The sequence below is a fragment of the Monodon monoceros genome, unplaced genomic scaffold (genome assembly GCF_005190385.1).
Source record: "Monodon monoceros isolate NGI ecotype Baffin Bay Population unplaced genomic scaffold, NGI_Narwhal_1 Super_Scaffold_3, whole genome shotgun sequence".
NCBI classification, from domain to species: domain Eukaryota; kingdom Metazoa; phylum Chordata; class Mammalia; order Artiodactyla; family Monodontidae; genus Monodon; species Monodon monoceros.
Genome location: NW_021703780.1, coordinates 61,047,683 through 61,070,684, shown reverse-complemented (window position 1 = coordinate 61,070,684; position 23,002 = coordinate 61,047,683). Strand labels below are relative to the sequence as shown.

General features: G+C 44.2%; 1 protein-coding gene across 2 annotated transcripts in view; it reads right to left on the bottom strand.

Annotated features, from left to right (window-relative positions):
* Positions 1-23,002, bottom strand: part of LARS2 (leucyl-tRNA synthetase 2, mitochondrial) — a 161,609-nt gene that overhangs the window by 78,202 nt on the left and 60,405 nt on the right. For both annotated transcript variants that reach the window (XM_029243573.1, XM_029243575.1), the window contains exons 6-7: positions 18,307-18,396; positions 7,272-7,415 (exon numbers count right to left, since the gene is read on the bottom strand). In XM_029243573.1, the coding sequence (XP_029099406.1) occupies positions 7,272-7,415; positions 18,307-18,396 (234 nt within the window). The remainder of the gene's footprint in view (positions 1-7,271; positions 7,416-18,306; positions 18,397-23,002) is intronic.

Sequence of the window (23,002 nt, the reverse complement as noted above, 5' to 3'; positions counted from 1 at the left end):
GAGCCTGCACAATGTTCTCTCGGGTTTCTTCTAGTGTTAAAATTCAGATGACTCCCTAAGTTAAAGAAGTTCGTTGGTGACACTCACTAGCGCTCCTGAGCACAACCAGGGACTGCCCCCAACAAGGTGCTGATCAATCTTTTACCTCCCACGGAGTCCAGGCTAACACCTTGAGAAAGAAGGTGGCCTTTACGCTCCTAAAGGACCTGGCTGGGAGCTCAGAAAGGCTACTAAGGGTTTAAGAGCAAGACATAATGTTTACTTTGTTCATTTTTTTTCCTAATCAAATTTATAATTTATTTCATTGTCAATACACAATAAGAAATATATTATTAATGTATTTCTCCCATTTTCCCCTTGCAATCATTCCCTCTTGAAACAAACAAAAAAAAAAAAGGAAACCTTCCGGCTTGCAGAGTATGTGTGCCAAGCTGGAGACTGTGTGTCTCCTTCCTTCAGAAGTTCTCGTTCATTCTCACACACTCTGGAGTGGGTGTGCAGGCAGGGCTGTCTTCAGTTCCCTGATGGGAGGGACAGGGTGTGGGCAAGAACTCTGGGGTGAGGAAATAAGGCGGCCCTAGAGACCTGACCTAATAGAGGCCACATACAGATGTGATTAGGCATTGGTGGGGGACATTCCCAAGACAGGCAGGAAGGCACTGCATTTAGGGGACAGGAAATCTCATTGCCTGTTCTGTCATGAAATACCATGGTTTCCAAATCCAGAGCTGGAACCCAGCCCTGCACCAACTCTGGTGAGCTCTTCCAAGCAGAAGTTATCCCTAAGGCCTGCTCAGAGCCAGCCGGCGGCCTTCTCCCAACAGGCTCACCTTCAGCCCCAGCTGACACTGAAGAGCCTGTCCCCTTGGCTGGGGCTGCGGGCTGGAAGGGAGGCTGGCGTACAAGTCTCCTGATACACCCCAGGCAGCCTCTTGCTCGCCTGCAAAGTGCCGGGGACTGTCAGCCTCAAATCACCTACTTTCCTTTCGCCTCTGTCCCCCTCCCACCCGCGCCCCCAGAAGGACTTCACTGCGCCCCTTAGCACCAGACAACGATCACCCTGAGGAGGACTGAGAGGACAGGACGGAAGGTGAAGAGTAGAGTTCGGCTCATGGTTTAGGAGAGAAAAGATCCTGGAGAGGCAGGTTACACAGAGAACAGAAGGAAGTATTATGTAAGAAGGAACAGAATTTAACAATTAATTAGCTCTGTGAGACAGGGAGTCAAAACCAGATCCTGGGGATGGGAGCAGAGTCTGCTGCTTCCAAAAGAAGAGACAGCCAGGGCCTGGGGGAGAACTTGGGCAGGAAGCTGGCTCCGAGAATGCGTCTGAGCACTGGTCTGAGTCCCGGGGTCCAGAGCTGTATGGGCTCTGCCCCCGCTACCACGCAGGAGCTGATAAACTGCTTTTTACAAGGAGGGAGGAATAAGGCCACGCTCAGCCCTGACTGGCCACAGAGGGGCACAGTGGGGGTGAATGCAGTAACAGCGTTAAAGCCACTGGGCTTAACCCTAACCCTCACAGCAGATACGCCTCAGCATTAGCGCTGTTAAATCTGGCCCTGGTCTGGATCCTCACGGCTTTTTATCCCAACCGCCCTGCAGAGAAGCTGACAGTTCGTTAAACGTTTCTCACTTGCTCCTCTTGGTTCTCAGAAACTTTGCTTCCTCGGCCAACATCTAATCTGTGCACACGCCCACCGTGCGAAGGGCCAGGCTGAACACACAGCAGGCGACACTGGGGCCAAGGGTCTTTTTCGGGGGACAAGGTGGGGTCAAGTCGCCAAACCTCACTGATCAATCCCTTTGCAAAGTTTTCTGAGAGCACAGAAGGACTTGCATGCTGTTACGAGGAGGTGCTTCCTGGCACTCTCTCTGTTCTGGGGCTGGGAGAGGACCTGAGGGTAGAAGCAGAAAGCCAGGCGACAGCCCACTTTCCAGCAGACAGCCAAATGCTTTCACAGGGAACTCAAGGCCTCGGGATTAGAACAAGGGTGCCCAAGGGTCCCCATTTCAGAGTGCAGGGGACTCTTAAGCAGCCAGGGGCACCCAGGGGACTAGACCCTTGTACCGCTGCTCCTCCGGGGCTGTCCTGCTCCAGCCTCCTCCTCCACCTCCCCAAGGAGCTCCTGTCATAAGCCTCATTCCCTTCCCTCACCTCCTTGGCTCTCCAACTCCAGAGTTTCACTCTTTGCAGTGTCCAACAAGACCAGTGCGTTCTGGTAAAGGCATCTCTACTTTACCCACAAGTGCAACATGAAACCAAGATGAGAGGCACAGAGGGGGCAGGGAAATGGGTGGCTTATTACCTCCCATCCTCCCTGATTTCATAAGGGCTCACTGTTGCCCATCTGCTTCTTGCCAGCAGAAATTCTACTTGGAAATACTTGTGAAGCGTGAAGTTTCCTGCATGTCTGGGAGGCAACAAAACGCTCCCTTACAGATATTCTGCACTTCCCATCTTTCATCACCATCTTGTGATACCTCCTCAGACCACTGGGTAGAGCTGGGGCTTTTCCTCGCCTCCCCTGCACTCTCCTGCAATGTGATGTTGATCCCAACGGCTGTGACCTCTCATGTCTGCGAATGTCTCCTGCACTAGCCTCCAAGCTCCCAAAGAGCAGGGACCTCAGCTTTTCTCACCTGTATTCTTAGCACCTAGTCAAGAATACAGCTGGGGAGAGAAAGAATGAATTCAGGCTACCTGAGAAGTGGCACATGCTGCCAGTGAAGAGCTCAAGCACCTGGATTTGAATCCCAGTGCTGTTACTTATGACCAGTGTGAGCCTTAGTTTCCTCATCAGTAAAACAGGGATAACAGATGTATCTACCCTCCAAAGAATAATGTGAAGGTTCAATAAGATGGTGTAAGTGAAAGCCTGAGAACTGATCAGATCAGGGGCAAGCAGATAGGAAGTGGGAGGTGATCACAGACTTGGTTCACATTCTAGCAGTTGCCAGGTAACTCCTGGAAACTTAGAAAACATAAGCACCAATTTGGTGTGGGCATTGACTAAGCACCATCAGGGCATGATTATGTCCATCTTAACGCCAAAGAGGAGTCCATGTATAGTGTCCCGGCAGCTGAGGGCCTGCGAGAAGTCAGCCTCTGGGGGCTAAAGGAAGCCGCACAGAAACCAAAACCACAAATCTATCAGGAAAGTTCAAACGGGAAGCTGTCTATTTGTCTCGCCTTCCAATTGTCACCCTGTTGTCAGGAACTGAAGCGTTCGTTCCATCCGGCTTTGAATCCCTCTTGCTTTCTGTATGAGTCTCCAATCCGCCCTCCTCCCCTTCCTCTCACCTCGTGGTGCTGCCCACAAGAATCCTCCCACACATCTCTGCCAAGACTAATTCATTTTCTTCAGATACTCCTACTGCCAGTTTTCTTTTTCACAGAACGAGTGGCTGAAATCACTTTTAACGTTTCATAAAGCAAACAATCCTAGGAAGACTTGGTTGGGGGGGGGGGTAAAGGGAGGAAAATCAAATACGCCACAGAACAGCCTTAATAAAGGATTTTTATATTTCAGGGTTCCCTGTAATTTTTACATCAGGCATCGTCTTTATAATTTGGAAGTTAAGTGAACGAAAGGAGGGCTCCTTCACAGCCATGCTTCCAAGCAGACCACCAGCTGTACATCACAGAGGCAGCCCTCAGAGCTGCAAAACTAGATGTAAATACAGAGCTCTAAAGATAACTGTGGCAGGCACAGCTCACCGGCCATCCCAGCACCCATTCCCCATCCCCTTCCCCCAACCATCTTGACTACAGAAGCTAAAAGCCTGAGCCTGCTTTCCTAGTTTTCCTTGAAGCTGGGTGTAGTCACATGACACAACCGGGGCTAACAGAACATCAGTGGAAATTGGCTTTGGGTTTGTGGGAAAGTTCTTGCATTCTAGTCACTCACACTGCCTCTTTTGCTTCTTTCTGTCTTGAATGGAAGCGTGATATCTGATCTGCAGCAGCCATCTTTCAACCATGAGTAATAGGTAGGAAGGAAAGGTCATGAGAATCACAGAAATGCCAACTCAGAGTCCTCTCCCAATTTGGTCCCAGCAACTGGGACTTCTTGTGTGGGAAGTAACCTCCCATCTGTTAAGCTACTGCTTGAGTTTTTATTTACTTGCAGCTAAAAGCATTGTTGACTCAATATCTCATCCTTATCTAAATAGGACCTCATCACTAACTCAACACCATTACTGTTATACCAGGTTTTAAAGTAGATGTCCTATCTCATTTGATCTTCTTTGAAGTTTTGGACCCATTTATCCAAGCATCATTTATTTCTACATCTCTACTCAAATGACTCATGGCCACTGCAAACTCAAAAGGGTCAGGACTATGTCTCTTCCAGGACTCCCTATCCCAGTGAGTAGCTTAATCATTCACTTTGTGTCCAAGTCAGGGTCTTTCTTGATGACATCATCTCCTACACACTCTCATTCATTATCACCAAGTTCTACAGATTTCACCATCTGAATATTTTTCTAACCTACCCATCTCTTTCCACTACCATCTAAGTCTAAGTTATGCATGCCTGGACCATTGCAATAACCTCCTAACTAGTCTCTCTGCACCCACACTTGCCCTTTCCACAGTGAATTTATAAAAGCACAAATCTGACCATGTCATTCCCTTCTTTAGAATCCTTTAATGGCTTCTCAGGGACCCCATGATAAAGTACATATTTCTTAAGACCTAAAAGGCGTTGCCTGATCTGGCCCCTAACCACCTATTCAGGTTCTCCAGCCCTATCTTGAGTTTCTCCTCTTGGCTCTCTCAGTTTCAGGTATACTGTCATTATTTCAGCTTCTCAAACTTGTCATATCCGTTTCTGTTTTAGGGCTACCACTTGTTATGTTCTCTATGTGGGGGGATGGGGGTTCCCCTATAGCTTTATGGCCTACTTAACCCTTACTCATCCCTCTGCAGCTCAAACAATAAATTTTCCATTTTAGAAGTTGCACTTTTCTGTTCTAGATTTCCAGTTTTTTAAAAAAAAATAGTTTCCATTTCTCTTCAGAGATTCCCCTGTCCACTCATCTTTTCCTTTAAGTTTCATTATCTCAGGATCTATTTCTCTTGGGCTGACTCCATCTTCCTCCCCTTTATTATGAGTCACAATTCCTGATTCTTTGCAAGTCTAGTAATTTTTTTTTATTATATGTTAGACATTGCAGATGAAACCAACCTTGCAGAAAGTCTGGATTATGTTGTTTCCTTTTAAAGGTGTTGAGTTTTGTTCTGAAAGTGCCTTTTGAAACTGTCAGGCTTACTTTTATTTTTAATTAAGGTGAGTCTATTTTAATTTTGTCCTTGGTCCTAGGGTGTCATCCATGCTTGTAATATATAGCCTTTCTGAGGTCTCAACTGCGTACTTTTGGCTGAGCCATAACTCCAAGGTTTCAGAGCACTGTGCAGCCCCCTGGTATCTCTGTTCTCCTCTCAATCTCATAGTAATCATTTTCTATTAGGCCTTATGAATTCTTGCTTTGTGCATGTGCAGCCCTCAGCCAAGGACCTGCAGTGAACATGGATTTCTGCCCACCCTTACCTCCCATGGCACCCCCTCTTCTCCTGATTTTCAGGGCAAACCAAGTGTTGACCTCCAAACTCAGCTTTTTCAATAATTCTTCACTGGAGTTCAGCAAGAATCATGCAAGTCACCATGGTAACTAACCATTTCTGCTGAAGAGCTGAAAATTCACAGCTGACAGTTTAAAGAATAATGCCACTCAGATTATTACATTTCCAATTAGAGGCAGAGGACAATTAGGTGGCCTTTCCACCAGTGCCTATTACAGAGTCATCTGACAGGTCCGCGAGGTGACCTGGCATGCCTCCCAGTAATGCAGTCGACCCCAACTGTCAGCAAGTAGGGGCTCTCACTGCCTGGGACGTTATAGAGAGCAATGTCCTCAGCTTCCTTATTATTATTCAGCCTCTCAATACTACTAGTGTGCTTAAAAGGAGTAAGGCATTATGTTAACAAGTTCTAATTAGTAGTTTTCCAAATCCATATGCTACATTCTGAATAAATTAAAAAGGGAAAACAGTCTCATTTTTAAGACATGTCTTTTGAATGAGAGAACTAGAGGTCATATAACCATATGGCATTGGTATGGTGAGCTGGTGTACTACAGTTCTAATTCAGCAAGGTTTTGTAGTGATCAGAGGTTATTTATAACTTGTGCTTTCTTTGCATATAAGAAGTGCAGTATTGGATCTGACCCAAAGTCCATTTCAGTCCAGTACCCTCTCTGTGATGGAGCAACCCATGGGCTACTATGGAAAGGTACAACTATCCTTTGTATGGTGACTACCCCAGGGTAAGAACTACCATGACATACCATCAGTAGCCCTTCATGATGCCTTTACCTTTTCAGATCCTGCTTACTTCCTGTCTTATGCTAATACAGAGATTATCAAATTGCCATGGGAAATGCCCCTGATTTGCTCTAACCACTTTTCTCTGGAGTTTCAGGGAGTGATCACTCAATTCCATATCCCGAAACATGGTAGGCTCAAAGAATACCTTGCACAGAATGGTTCTGGCATACCCAGAACAAGTTATTTTGCCAAGGCTATTGGTGATTTAGTAAGCAAGCTCCCCCTTTCAATGGTTGGGTTTGCCTTGATTCCCGAAAACATAAAAAGCCAGAGGCACCTTAAAGACCACTTGGTCGCACCCTCTCCTTTTATTGATGAGGAAACTGAGGTGCAGGGACTTGCATCAGTTTACACTATTAATCAGAGACACAACAAGAGTTAAAGTCCAAAGCTTTGGTTCCTGGCTTAGTTCACTTTCACCCTGGCCTTCCCTCATGGAGACTGGCCATCTCTTCACTCCTTTTAGATGGTCTTCTCTGGACCCTCTGAAATGTCATTCTGTCTTTCCGGAGGTCTTACTAGAACTGCACAGGTGAAGATACTTTCTTCCTTTCTAGCTTTATTGTTGATATAATTGCAGATGAAGATGAATGTTTTCTGGCCTCTATGGCAGTACAATGATATGTTGAAAGGTCAGCAAACAATGGCCTACAATGACCCCCAGGTGCTATTCTTGATTTCCAACTGAAAGACCCAAATCCATCAACCTCTACGTGAGTGACCCTGAGGTTCATGTGCTTCCTGTCTGCACACCCATGGCTCTAACAGCTCTAACTAGAGTTCACCCCCAACAGTGAGGCTCTCCAATACTGAGAAGACCTTGGTGTTGCCTACCAACATGTACGCATTACTGGGGAGCCTCCAGGCTGACACTCACCTTTGCATAAGCAGTTGTCTTAATAAACCACTGTCTGAGGTACTTCTGTTCCACCTTTGCTCCAGAACGCCACGAACAGCCACGTTCATCCACCTGCTCATTGGCAAGCACTGTTTGATCCACTGGGTCCCAGTTAACCAAGGCCTGTTATAATTCATGAAACAAAATGATGCAATCTGGTAAGTATACTGTATAGGATCATATTGAGGTTCCTTACATGTGAGAGGGTCTGCAAAGGCAGTATCTCTGCTCTGAGACTTGAGGGCACCTCCTTGGAGCATCACTTGGCAAGGAAGCCACTAGTAAGCTGTAAAAAAAGAATGTGAACTGCCTCTGTGCTTTCATTTTATTAGAATAGGTTTGGGAAGGGAGGCTCTAAGCATGTGTCTAACTCAAGTTTGGAATCTGCTTGTATGAAAGGATGGACTTGCAGATTGGAAATTTTAGTAAACAGAGGAAAAGAAGAAAAAATGGTACCTAGAACTTAGTAAAATTGGGTTATTTTAGGGGAAAAATGTATTTATTTTAATGTAAATAGCTAACACTTACCGAGAGATTACCATGTGCCAGATGCTGTGCTAAGTGCTTTCCTAAGGTTGGCTCTTCCAATCCTCACGACAACATTTTGAGGTAAGAATATTATTATCCCCATATTGCAGAGGAGGAACTTAAGGAACAGAGAGATTAAATAACTTGCCTAAGGTCACACAGTCAGTAAGTGGCAGAGATAGCAAGGTAGGAACTCAGGTCTCTAGGAACTGTAAACATTTTTGCAATTTTTTAAAACTTCTGTTTAAATTAAGGTATAACATACATAGAGTAATGTGGATAAATCTTAAGTGTACAGCTCAATCAATTTCTACCATCACTCATACCAAGACATAGAACATTCCCAGCAACCCAGAAAATTCTGTCGTGCCTTCTCCCAATCAACATCTGCCCCCCGCAAAAGGTAACAATATTCTGAGATCTATCTCCATAGATTTCTTTGGCTGATAGAACCTGTAGTCTTAACCATGATGAAGTTTCTCTCCATAGAGTTCTAATTCGTTTCTATTTTCATTTAAAATACCTCTGCCATCTACATTCACTCCTTTATGACATTTAGGTACAACTGAGTACAAAGAAGGCAATGAGTACAGAGACATGTTTAGGCAGTAAAATACACATTGTTTTTTAAAATTTTAATAAGCAATTTTAATAAGAGATTGTGCTGAATGTTGTCAATTTGCCCGTCCAAATCCTCTTTCTACCCTGTTCTGTACCCCAGGAAGCTGTCCCCTGTGCCTACATTAACCAGGACCCTTGCCCTCTGGCTGGGTTCAACCAATGAGAGGCACCCTGGCTTCTTCCCAGTAGGGCCACCGCCCCCGTTGGGCAGGCCTCTCCTACTGCTCCAGCTACTGCTCTCCCAGTTCCAGTAATGGCTCCCGATGTCGCCCCTACTGCCTGGGGTGGGCAAAAGCTTCCTTCTGTTCCCAGTGCCAGGTGCTTGACCACCCCTTGTGGGTTTCCCTGAACTCTGCACAGAAACAGTCTTTTTTCTTTTTTGTTTTTGATGTGGACCATTTTATTTTAAAGTCTTTATTGAATTTGTTACAATATTGCTTCTGTTTTATGTTCTGGTTTTTTGGCCGCGAGCCATGTGGGATCTTAGCTCCCCGACCAGGGATCGAACCTGCACCCCCTGCTTTGGAAGGCGAAGTCTTAACCACTGGACCTCCAGGGAAGTCCCAGAGACAGTATTTTCATTACATTTTCTTCAGTGACTGCTTTCGGGTAGGCCCTCTTTTTCCTGCTGGGACCCTGACTGATTCAGAGACATATCTAAAAATTATATAAAAAGTAGGAGTGCAGGAGGGGCTAACCCATGTATGGGTTGTGATTTTACAACTAAAAAGTAGTACATCCACTGAAAAACTTAAGCCTGTGAAGCCTAGAGTCGGAGTGGGAAAGACATGCATTGAATGATTTTCTCCCCTGATTCTAGGGCCCCCCAAATCCTTGAATCCATAAATATAGACAAAATATAGGACAAATTACCTTAGACCTAAAAACTTGAGGTGAATAAACCAAGGGTGACTTACTTATCTATTATCATTGCCCATATTAGGGGTTGGGGGAAGGACACCACTTAAAATAAAAGATAAAAAGAAAGAGCCAAGTATTGTTTGGTAACAAGGACAGCTCCTTCAAAGCCCCCCCCCCCCCCCAAAATACCCCATGTACAACTAAAATGGTATAAAGTATGAAAGGGAGGGAAAAAAGCCCTATATGCCTTCACCTCTGTCTCCTGCCCCCTGCAGGTGACACGGAGAAGCAAACACTCAGCACTGCAGATTGCAAAAACAAATAGGACTTTATTTTCCTATCAACATTCCCACATGGCCTGGCATCTCTCAGACTCCAGGTCACAAAAAGCAATAAAACCCTGGTAATGAACGAAAGACAAATAAAAGCAAAACACAAAAGCAATTTTTCCCGCAATGAAAGTCTTGGGGGTGGAGAAGAGGAAAAACACCCAAGGAAATAAAGTCTTGAATCAAAGATGCATCCTTGTGAGAACCCACTCTCTTTTCTTCTCAGGACTGCAATCCACCTCAAGCACAGAGTTTCAGGGTTCAGACTCAGCCTTTCTGCTGGCGGTAAAACCATGGGTGGTCAAAATGTAGGGCCTGTGGGGTCCAGGGTGCACAGCACCTGTGGCCTCTTGAAGCCCTGGAGTTGCTTCCCAAATACCTTTCTCCGGGTCTCCTCTCTTATGTAATGGTCTCTATCCTACAGCTTCCCCTCAAGCCACAGTCTGTCTTCTCTCATCTGGCATTCTTGGGTTTTCACATTTTGAACACTTACTTTGATAGATGCCCTGATTTTTAAGCAAGCACAGTCTTGCTACATAGAATATAGTTTCTGGACAACTTCACTGACTGTAGTCACTGCGCTGGTTGATGCTGGTCTCTATCACCTCCTGAAGCCAACTCCATGCTCCTTAGAGTGAACTAGTCGTCTTAGTAAAATACAGCCTATCTCTGTACTTTGAAATCAACTTTAAATCAATACTGAAATCATTAAAACACTTGCAAAAACACTGGGCTCTAGTCGATTTTGCCCACTGCTTCCCTCACACAAGTTATCTGGCAACATCACAGAATGAGCCATCCCAAATAAGAGAACTTCCCCAGTTGATCAAGGGTTAAACACTAAGATTAACATTTTTTGTCTGTTTGTTTGAGTGATTTGTGGGAAGCTTTCAGAAAGCATTTAATAAATGCACATCACAATTCTAAACAACACGATTCTAAACAAGAATCAGCCATGTTCACAGGGTCAGTTTTGTACAGTGACTGTGGGTGCTGCATCATTTTTGCCTCCTCCCCCTCCCCTTCTTGGCTGTTAGGCTCTTGGAGGTGTGGGTGACTATGGGGTCCATCGGGGATTCTCAAGGCAATTTCATCCTGATTTTATCAGCTCTCCTCTCCGCAACACAGCAGCTGTGGTGCCTGTTGCCCAGCAGGCTTCCTATTCCAAACCTCATCCTTTCTCATCTCATCCTCCTCTTCCCCTGGATCCTCCTTCCCCTTGCGTCCCTGGCCCTCACCCATTTCACAGGGTGCCAGTCCCAACTAGAGCACATCCTCCATTAGTATGCTTTTGTCTCCTGGCCAAGGCATCACTCTTCAGGCCTTTGGCTGCTCTCCATCATTTCCCTTGCTTCTTTCTCCTCAAGCTCTTCTTTTATATGACTGAAGATGTTTTTTGAGTATGCTGTCATGTAGCTTCACGTTCCAGAAGGCTGGTAAAATATGTTTTAGGGTATTGATTTCCTCAGGGTCTATTAGCTTTTTTCTCGACAAAAGCTTATTTAATTAAGGAACACCATATAGATCTTATTAAAGGATCTAATTCTCAAAATTGATTTTGCTCCATTCCATCTAGAATGGGCCTGAATTTGGACTCAGTCCAGAATGGGGGGTGGAAGGTTCCCAAGGCCAGTTTATTTGTTACCTGCCACCACCTTCCAAAGCCACCAGGGGGCAGACTGAGAAAGGCTGCCTGTCTGTCCACCATGTTTCTTTAAGTAGCTTAGGCAGGCGAATTAGCACTAGAAGCAGCTGCCACTGAAATCATAAAGACAACCAAAGACAAACTCACAAATTAGGTGGCACTCCACAGGTCTCTAGGATGTCCAAGTAGAACACAGCATCATTTTTTCTACTAGCTACATCCACAGAATAATTTATTTTTAAACCAAAGAGGTGAAATTAATGTTCTCCCAAGAAGAGGTCTCTATATTCATATTTTTGGCTGAAAATATTTTGTTCTGTGAGAGCAAGAAGAGATTCCCTTTTGCACGGAAAATAAACATTCTGATGGACAGTGCTTGTTAAGAACAAGATTTAAAGACTCTGGTTCTGTTTTGTAATGCTCTGCTAAAATACTTTCCCTAAATGTCCATTTATACAGCTTGTAGCAGAACTGAATTTAAAAATTAAGGCTATCTTGTTTTAAAAAAAGTAAGTTATGACAATGCCATTAGAGGAAAAGTATTAATATGTGAGTTATTTTTTGCCAAATATGCTTTACAAAGTATGCTATATGCAGTCTTTCTAAAGTAAATTAACTTTCTAATGTTAATTTCAAGTTTATATTTTGAAATAAACCCCAGGAATAGAATGTTAACTGATATCGATATGTTTTTATTTTTATTTATTAATTTAAAAAAATTGTTAATTAATTAATTTATTTATTTTTGGCTGTGTTGGGTCTTAGTTGCCGCACGCGGGATCTTTCGTTGGAGTGCGCAGGCTCTTCGTTGTGGTGCACAAGCTCTCTAGTTGTGGCGCGCAGGGCTTAATTGCCCCATGGCGTGTGGGATCTTAGTTCCCAGACCAGGGATCAAACCTGCGTCCCCTGCATTGGAAGGTGGATTCTTAACCACTGGGCCACCAGGGAAGTTCCAATATGTTTTACGTTCTAAAGCCAATCTGAAAATGGCTATCCAATAAAAGGAGATCTACCTGGAAAAAATACTTTGGATTAGAGCTAACTCTGATCTTCAAACAATGTACCAATTGTGTACGTTTGCATTCTATTTATGATTTTTTTCTTAAGATCATGTCATTTAATAGTGACTTTTAAACATTAATACACCAAAAACATTTAAGTCAATGTTAGCAAGTTTTAGTTAGCAATAAGAACATTATCTTTCTAAATGAAAATCAGTGAAATAATCTATATTGTTTTTCTGTGATACCTTCCCATGGACAGCCTGCCTTAGAATTAGCCAGGAAGCTTCAGGATTTTTTTTTTTTTTTTGTCTGCATTGGGTCTTCGTTGCTGCATGCGGGCTTTCTCTAGTTGTGGTGAGCGGGGGCTACTCTTCATTGCAGTGCGCGGGCTTCTCACTGCGGTGGCTTCTCTTGTTGTGGAGCATGGGCTCTAGGCACGCAGGCTTCAGTAGTTGTGGCACATGGGCTCAGTAGTTGTGGCTCACGGGTGGATTCTTAACCACTGCACCACCAGGGAAGTCCCTTCAGGATTTTTTTTAACTTTCTATTTTTCCAATTTAAATATCATAATGGGGCTTCCCTGGTGGCGCAGTGGTTGAGAATCTGCCTGCTAATGCAGGGGACACGGGTTTGAGCCCTGGTCTGGGAAGATCCCACATGCTGCGGAGCAACTAGGTCCGTGAGCCACAACTGCTGAGCCTGCGCGTCTGGAGCCTGTGCTCCGCAACGAGAGAGGCCGTGATAGTGAGAGGCCCGCGCATCACGATGAAGAGTGGCCCCCGCTTGCCATAACTAGAGAAAGCCCTCGCACAGAAACAAAGACCCCACATAGCAAAAATAAATAAATTAATTAATAAACTCCTACCCCCAACACCTTCTTTAATAAATAAATAAATAAATATCATAATGACTCCAGGTACCTGCAGGCACGCACAGACAGGCACTTATTAAGCACATACTCTGTGCCAGGCGCCATCCCAGGCTCTCCACAAGCATTCATCTGTTTTACCCTTGTAACACCCTATGAAGTTGGGAGAAGAGGGTGGTAGGCAGAACAATTGCACCCCAAAGATGTCCACATCCTATGTCATCCAGAATCCAGATGCCCATGTCACTTGCAACCAGTGAATTTGTTACCTACATGGCAAAAGGGTCTTTGAAGATATGATTAATGAAGGATTTCGAGATGGGGAGATTAACCTGGATTAACCAGATGGGCCCAAAGTAATGACAAAAGCTCTTATAAGAGAAAGAGGAAGGCAGAAGATTCAGAGTCTGAGAAGGAGAGGTGATGATGGAAGCACAGGTCAGAGAGATTTCAAGATGCTACGCTCTGGCTTTGAAGTTGGAGAGCAGTCCAAAGTCAATGACAGAAGCAGCCTCCAGAAGCTGGACAAGGCAGGGAAAGAGATTCTCCTCTAGCGCCTTCAGAGTGAAGGCAGCTCTGCCAACATCTTGATTTTTATCCCAGTGAGACCTATTTCATGGACATGTAAGACAATGAATCTGTGCTGTTTTAAGCGACCCAGTTGGTGGTAATTTGTTACAGCAGCAGCAACAGGAAAGGAACAGTCTGTTCCCATGAGAGAAGTAGTCAGAGGGAAAACTGGACCAAATTCCCCAGGGGTATGCAGGTTGTGAGGCTGGGGGGCGGAGTGTCACACTGACTTGGAAACAACTGGGGAGAAGAGAGACATCTGGAGCCAGTAGCATGGTCATCCTTGTGCAATGGGGGGCCCCAGAAACCCCTTCCATCATCAGAAAAGTTACTCAGCTCCGAAGATGCTGTCTGTCATTGGCTTTGGATCCAACCCAATAGTGATGAGATTAAGCTTCCTACTTGGGTTTGATGTGCTTAGAACTGAAGCAGCATGAACAAACCCGGGGTGCGGAGACAGAGAAGCAAGTGTCCTATGAAGAAATGTTATAATAAACATTCAATATATTCAAAAAGTCAGCTTAACTATACAATAAATAGATACAAAAAAATCAAGTGTCTTGTAAAGGGATATTACACAACCAAGGGCTCCATGCAAGAAATGTTTACACTATTACATTAACATGTCACATCATTTCATACCCCATGCATATAAATAGTAACTATGCAACTGAGGATAGGCTAATCTAATTGACGCTGTGCACGACTGCTTACACTCTTTAAAGAACTGTTCACTCTTTCCTGTGTTTTACCTGCAGGACGCCCTTTGCTTTGCTGTGGCTTTTTCATGTCTTATAACTTCAATTTTTGTTTGTCCTTCCTGCTATCACTTGGAATACACAATGTAGCTCATGATCTCTTACTCCCTCTGCCTGGACCCATGGGTGATTCCAGTGTAGAAACCCCTTTTGGGTATAATTATAATCCACCTGAGCAAGGGAGGCTCTTCTGGGAAGGTGTCTGCCAGGCTGTTAGATCAGCACCGAACCTGTTGATCAGAGTGGAAATCTGATGATTTTCCCACCAATTCTCTTCCTACCCTTTTGCTTTTGGATATTGAATAATGCTGCTAAGAAAAATTATCCAAAACTTAGAAACAGGCAAAAGGGATTGCTCCTTCAGTGTAGGCTGGGATTGGCTAGCAGACCCACATCCCCCAGGGATTATCTGATTTTCTAGGGATGTGTACCTTTGTTTGACACCCTATTCACTATTGTTTAAGTTATTTTACAGCCCTGCTAGGTGAAAAGAAGAGGTTAACTTGCAGAAAACTCAGAGCTACGCAAACGCTTTATGTCTGAGAGCGATGCAAAGGGCTCCCATGCAAAGACAATGCCAATGATTTCTGTCTCACAGAAAAGATTGTCCCCAGAATTAGGTTTATGCCTCGTAGGACGGACATTAAGCAGTTTTGATTCTATTAGTAAATTCATTTCAGCACGCCTGTGACCCTATAAACCACCCTTCCTTGAAATCTCATTTGAACCAGTCTTAACATACAAATGGTTCTCTCACTAATTAATGAGTTGAATAAAATCCTTGACACATGTTCATTTTGTATTTGTATGGGAGTCATATTTTTAACTTCTGAAAATAATGCTTTAACAACACAAAAGGTCTGTTGCAGTCAGCACTTCGGACAGGTACTCGTCTCTCACCACTCCTCACCTAACGGGGCTCTGAGCATAGGAACAGCTATGGTGTGTTAAGAAATTAAATTGACTCAGGAGGCTCTACAGTGGTTAAACATCAGTATGACTCAGTTCCACAAAGTTCTCACTCTCAATTTATCCCAGATGTCAATGGGGACGGAACAGTCTCTTTAAAAAAACAAACATAACAACATAATATTTTAAACAACCAATATTTTAATATCCTTAATTTAAAGATGAGAGTGGGTTAGGGACTGTATATGCTGTACAGTGGTTCTCACAGTGTGGTCCATAAACCTCTGGGGTCCCTGAGACCCCTGCAAGGGGTCTGCAGGTCAAAACTATTTTCATTATAATAATAATGCATGGGTACAACGTTCATTCAAAGTGTAAAATAGGCCAACACATTTTAATAGAGTACAAAAAGTTCACTGATATTTAGATTCAACATTGCTACTGACCTTTAAGAACCCACCACTTGTTGAGTTTTGGTGTAGTATCAAAGGAGAATATTCATAATTATCTGCAATGGTTATTAAAATACTTCTCCACTTTTAGCAGATTCTGTTAATTAGTTCTTCTGGTATTTACTATTATAACTTTAAGTAATAAAATTGTACTACCTCAAGTATGATATACTGTCTTTATTTTTATTTTTTTATTATAATTATTATTTTTGGCTGCGTTGGGTCTTCATTGTTGAGTGTGGGCTTTTTCTACCTGTGGCGGCTTCTCTCGTTACAGAGCATGGGCTCTAGGCACACGGGCTTCAGTAGTTGTGGCACATAGGCTCAGTAGTTGTGGCTCATGGGCTCTAGAGCACAGGCTCAGTAGTTGTGGCACACAGGCTTAGCTGCTCCACTGCATGTGGGATCTTCCCGGACCAGGGATCGAACCCATGTCCCCTGCATTGGCAGGCATATTCTTTTTTTTTTTTTTAAATAAGATTTAATTTTGTTTATTTTTTTTGGCTGCATTAGGTCTTCGTTGCTGCGTGCAGGCTTCTCTAGTTGTGGTGAGCGGGGGCTACTCTCTGTTGCAGTGTGCGGGCTTCTCCTTGTGGTGGCTTCTCTTGTTGTGGAGCACAGGCTCTAGGCACATGGGCTTTAGTAGTTGCAGCACACGGGCTCAACAGTTGTGGCATGTGGGCTACAGAGTGCAGGCTCAGTAGTTGTGGCACATGGGTTTAGTTGCTCCACGGCATGTGGGATCTTCCCGGACCAGGGATCAAACCCACGTCCCCTGCATTGGCAGGCGGATTCTTAACCACTGCACCACCAGGGAAGTCCCTGATATACTATCTTTAGACAGTTCTGCTGACCCTCTACCATATAATATGAGATATTCAGCACAGTCATACAGCCTTCCTCCCACCTGACCCCTATTCTAGTTTTTGCTACCTTTGTTAACCTTAGCTTTAATAGCTACCTTTCAACTTAAAAAAAAAAAATAGACATAAATCTCTAATTCTCCATCTATGACTCCTTGTTATGAAAGATGTAGGGATCATCTCACACTTGCTTCTACTTCTCTTCCCCAATTTCACCTCCTGATTTTTTTTTTTTTTTTAGATGTTGGGGGTAGGAGTTTATTAATTTACTTTATTTTCGCTGTGTTGGGTCTTCGTTTCTGTGCGAGGGCTTTCTCTAGTTGTGGCAAGCGGGCGCCACTCTTCATTGCAGCGCGCGGGCCTCTCACTGTCGCGGCCTCTCTTGTTGCGGAGCACAGGCTCCAGACGCGCAGGTTCAGTAGTTGTGGCTCACGGGCCCAGTTGCTCCGCGGCATGTGGGATCCTCCCAGACCAGGGCTCGAACCCGTGTCCCCTGCATTAGCAGGCAGATTCTCAACCACTGCGCCACCAGGGAAGCCCTCACCTCCTGATTTTTGTTAGCTATGTTATTTTTTATATTGTCAAGGTTTAAGACATTTTGTGTTATTCTCATATTCTAAACTGAGCCTTCTATATGAGTCTCTATACTGATTGTAAAATGTTTTATATTTAAAAAATAATGATATTATAAGTACTGTTCTTTGCAAGACGAAGCAATGTGATGTGACCCACAGAAAAGTAAATATAGTTCTATGTCATTAAATCCCTCTGGTCAAAGGAGAACATCTAAAGTATAATGGTACAATGAGTTTTCTACTTGGTACTTCTGAATTTTCTAGACCAGTGCTATCTGGTACTTTCCTTATGTGGAAGCATATTCTGTTATGATGGGAATGTTTTATATCTTTGCTGTCCAACACTAGCTACCAGCACGTGAATGTGGCTCGTATGACTGAGGACCTGAATTTTTAATATTATTTAATCTTAATTACTTTAAATTTAAATTTCAACAATCACATGCTGCTAATGGCTATCATCATACTGGACAGTGCAGTTCTAGGCCATGTGATGATACTCTTTCTCTCAACTCCCGCCATCTAAGGCTTATCTACTATTACTGACCTCCTGTTTTAAGAAGCATTCCATTTCTTGGGAGGCCACTAGGTGTGGGCACTGTGCTTGCTGTTCTTTAAATATTACCTTTCTCTTCCCAAGACCCGGCAAGGAAGATATTATCACCCATCAGCAGATGAGAAACCATGATTCCTAAAGGTTGTCACCTGCCGGCACACATCTACGAGGGGTAGCTAGGATTTGAGAAACGTGTTCCTCCTAAGCCTCCTCCTTGACTTCATTACAGACATTGTTATGTGCTGGGAATTCAAGGGTGAAAGAAACTCAAGCCCTGTCCTGGAGGCACCAAACTAAGCCAGACAGTAGTTACTCTCTGGGCCCGCTGTGATTGATTTCATGAATGTGAGGTTGTGTTCATTTTCACTGCTACTGTGCAAACAGGGTTTATTTTATTCCTTATTTAACAATGATGTCTTCTAAGAAGATGGAGAAGGTTTACAGAATCTTAAAAGCAGAGCTAACTTTAACTTACCTCTTTTTGATAGGCCAGTCCAGCTTCATAGAGTTTAATAAAGAGATACTGAGTCCATTTGTAGTAATCTGGTAAACATGTGGTTATTTCCTGCCAAAGAGGGGGAAAATCAGGTATAGGCCATTGTAAATATCCCCTCTCCCAACGTAGGCATCAGCTTTGCAATTCAATTTTGAAAAGCAATCACACTGCAAAAATATTTATCAACCTATAATATTTTTACCAATTTGCAAAGTAAGGGAAGAAGCAATTTATTCTGGGAAGAGAGATGTTATCGAAACCCACCCTCACCTTTCCCAGGGCATGTTTAATGATGAGAAACTCGACATAAGTCTTTTGCACAGCACCACCCACCATGTATGCAAGTAATAGCTGAACTACATTGTACAAAATTGGGTACTCCCATTTTTGTCAGCATAAACATATTTGGGGGGCCAAGAAGCTAATTCATAAACGTAGTTCATTTTAGAAGCAATCACAAAATTCAAGAAGAATATTTGCCTGCTTTGGTATGATCCTCACTGGAAAACAAACCTGTGCTTCTATATATAACTGGGGACTGGTAGCTCTTTTAGACTCATTATATTCCATTTATCCCATTATGTGAATCATGCTGTAGTCTACTTAGGAAGGCCCATTAAAAAGCATTATCAGGGCTTCCCTGGTGGCGCAGTCGTTGGGAGTCCGCCTGCCGATGCAGGGGACACGGGTTCGTGCCCCGGTCCGGGAAGATCCCACATGCCGCGGAGCGGTTAGGCCCGTGAGCCATGGCCGCTGAGCCTGCGCGTCCGGAGCCTGTGCTCCACAATGGGAGAGGCCACAACAGTGAGAGGCCCGTGTACCGCCAAAAAAAAAAAAAAAAAAAAAAAAAAAAAAATTACACAGGTCTGCAAGATGAACTGGAATAGGGAATGGGGTGGGGGTAAGGGGAATGTGGTGGAAATATTCCCAGACCTTGTTAAGGTAGGTATGTTCTTTAAAATTCTTATCCAGTAGAGGTTTAAAGAAATAGGTGAAGCAAATATGACAAAATAATGACAACTGTTAAATCTAGGGGTTGGGCTCTTTTCTCTATTTTTCTATATATTTAAGTTTTTCAAAACAAAATATCAAAATACTGCTAACGAATATGTATATGTATGTATGTACATACATATATATTTTCTCAGCCCCTGAATCTGCTTCCATAGATTGAGAGTAAAAATTACACAGCAATGGAACAGCATGATAATCTTCACTTAGGTTTGTAGTTCTGAAAACTACTTTTATCTAAAATAGAAAAAAGATGATAGATCTAGTCAGGGGGAGAAAAAAAACAAGATTATCCAACCACGCATTAGCCCACTTTCAGTCAGATGGGTGATGCAAAGCGCATTGTCTTTGGAAGTGTCAGCTCCAAGGTGAGATGAGGTGTGTGGGGTACAGGTCCCCTCTTTCACTCTGCCTTCAAACTTGGGTCTGACATTTTTTATTTATATTGTGTTTTTGCACATGTCATTTGAAGAAAAAGTAACATCAGCTGCTAAAAGAGTACACCTCGAAAACCACGGCCCCAGAACCGTCATTCCAAACCCAACAGAACTGTTTCAACTCATGTTTACCTCACTTGCACCGCCCCTCCTGCTGAAGTGTTGGAGGCTCCTGCCTAGAGGAGGCTGGGGACGTCCTGGGGACAGGAACTTCGCTCCTGCCCATTTATTCCCGTCTGCTGCACACAAGGCCCAGCCACGACCCTCAGTACTGCCCACTCCATGAAGAAATGCCAGAGCAGGAGTCCAGTCTCACAAGAACCATAAGCATGGTAGGTCAGAGACCCTGCTCAGAAAAGTATTTCCTGAAAAAGTCAAAGAGCCTTTCTGGAACCTCCCTTGATTTGCCGATTAAAAAAAAAAAAAAAAAACCCAAACAGCTATTTCTAGTCTTCTAATGCCTCATCTTAGTAAAAAGCATCAAACATATCTTTCTGAAATTAAACTGCTTAAAAGCTTCACTGTAGTCAACTGGCTAGAAATTGAGACTGCCTTTTCACGCTTTGGGAACTAATTTAAAACCCAGCCCTGTAGACAAAGGTCTTCTGGGGTTTCAGCACCCACAAAGATGTTAAGACCCCTTCCTTCCTTTTCCTAAAGCAGGGATTCTCAATGGGGAAACTTTTGCTCCCCAGGTATGACTGGAAACATTGCTGTCTGTGACAACTGTGATGGGGGTGAGGGTGGGGGCAGCTGTCAATCGCACCTAGTGGGTGGAAGTCAGGGATGCTGCTAAAACCCTACAATGCACAAGACAGCCCCTAGAACAAAAAATTTTCCAGCCCCAAATGCCAATAATGCCAAAGGGAGAAACCTTACTCGAAGGATTTCAATCTTTTTTAGTCTGAATCTGTAACCATAGATTAAGGGGAATGAGCCAAGCAACTCTGGAGGGCAGTCCGTAAAAGCGATAAAACGTCTTTGGGAAGAGTGGAAACGGGAGTAAATTAACTTAGGTTTCCCTCTCCAGCTGGTGTGACCCCATCTCCGTTGAGCACATCATGCAACGCAGGTGGGAATGCTGCACGATGCAGCCACCGGCCCTTCCACCAACGCTGAGACCAACCAGAGGGGAGATCTGGCAAGTTGGGTGCCAGGAGACACAGGTCTGAAACTGTTAGGCACACATAATGCTACTCACTGAGAAGGAGTGACTGACTTTATGAACTAAATTTTAAATCATTCAATATACCTCCGAGTAGCTGTCTGACTTGGAAAATCTCCTGTAATAAATTCATGTAATAAATTTCCTATTTTGAAGTTAGAGAGGCATACAGTTTTTCTTGACACAACATCAGTTTACCCCCGCCCATGAAAGAGTTGTTGAACAAAATGTTTAAAGATCATCCTTTGGAATCCAGCCCACAGCACCCAAATGTCTAGGCCCAGCCCTGCCTGTCCTCCAAAGGGGAGCCCTACTTCTGTGGGCTGGGGATTCTTGTCCTCAAGCTGTGGGACGGCACCATCTTGGTAGGACTTCTCAGTGAGACCACCAGAGGAGTCAAACGAGGGCTGTTCTCTGTTTTCCAAAATCCCTTTTCATTCCTGTGCCTTCCTTGCCCTGCTTTCCAAATAAGCCAACACCTACGTGAATGCATCCTTCTTTTTAAAACAAAAAGTCAGGTAATTCAAAGTTATAGCTCCAAAAGCAACTGCAATTCGGCCACGCTGCACATAGATCTATATAAAGATGTCAACTTTTATAACCCCCTGAGCTCTAGAAAGTGCAATCTAGCTGCCAAGAGACCAAATTTATGCATCTGGAATCTCAACTAGACTCATTCCTCCACACTTTTAGCATTAGAAATGTTTTAGCATTAGAAATATTTTGCACATTCACAGCCAAACCCAGGGCCCAACAGAGAAGGTGACACATCCCAGAACACAAGTAAGGATCAAAACGTGAACCTTTGAGGCCTGCTACCCACACCTCAGTGACTGTATGGATTAATAACCAAGCCAGCCTTGCCAGGACTGCCTGCACACAGTGCTCGGCAATGGCCACAAGAAGGCCGAGGTGCAGACGTCCACCAGATTGTCCCTGAGAGAAAACAGCATTTGATCTGTGAAGGTGACTGACTGCAGTGTACCTCACTGAGGTCTCCTCAGGCTGACACTCCTTGCTCCAGGAAAAGAGAGAGAGAGAGATCCAAGGGAAGGAAAACCCACTTTGCAGCCATTTGACTGGGTTCAAGTCCTTGCATCATCATTAGCCTTGTAGCCACAGCTGAGTTTCCCTGTCTAGAAGAGAGGGGTGATGAGGTCTGTCAGAGGGGCTGTAAGGACAAATGTGATGATGTGTGTAAAGCACACGCTGGGCACATATGAAGGATCGATGGTGCCACTTCCCTTGCTTGACTCAGAGTGTGTGACGAGAGGAGTGAGGCTGGCTCCACCACCACAGCCCTCTCAGAGGCGGCTGATGCCCTCCTTGGGCTACTGGGACAGGGCAAAAGGCAGAGGAATGGACTGGGGTCAGAAGAGCTTGCCATCACCATCCTTTACCAAATGTTGGCTTTCTGACTAAAAAGAGATAGTGCTTATGAGGGGAAGACCAAAACACATGACCCAGACCGAGAAATCCACACCAGGTTGCTCCCAGTCACCTCTGGTGGCAATGCCCACTGCAGGGAGAGCCAGCAAGGTCGCTTCCTATCCCCACATTTCTGCTCTGGCAGGATTTAGTTGGGTTTTTGTTTCTTGGTCCCACTGCACTTTTGACAGTGATTGGTCCCAGACCACAGAACCACTCAAAGCCATCGTGCATGTAATTTGCATTGCAACCTCACATGTTTAGGTCAGCTATCAGGATTGAAGAAAATGAAACAAACCAAAACCTGAGGCAACATTTTATCAAGTCAGTCATTCGGTGGCCATGTACACGGGGAAAATAAACACAGTAAGAAAGGTGAGCCACCACCATGCATCACAGTTTCCAGCATTGTCTCCCCTCTCCTCAGTCTCAACAGAGCCTTCTGCCTCCAAAACAACCAATCTTGTAAACAGGGGAGAGAGGGGGGTACTCACATACCTTTTCTGTGCATTTCTATCATTTGCTCTTTACTGCAACGGATCAAAAGGAAATGTATGGTAATAGCCTTGCCTTTCATTCCTTCCTAGGTTCTCTAATTCTGAAGGGGAGGGGTTCTGAAAGCACAGCACAGCTT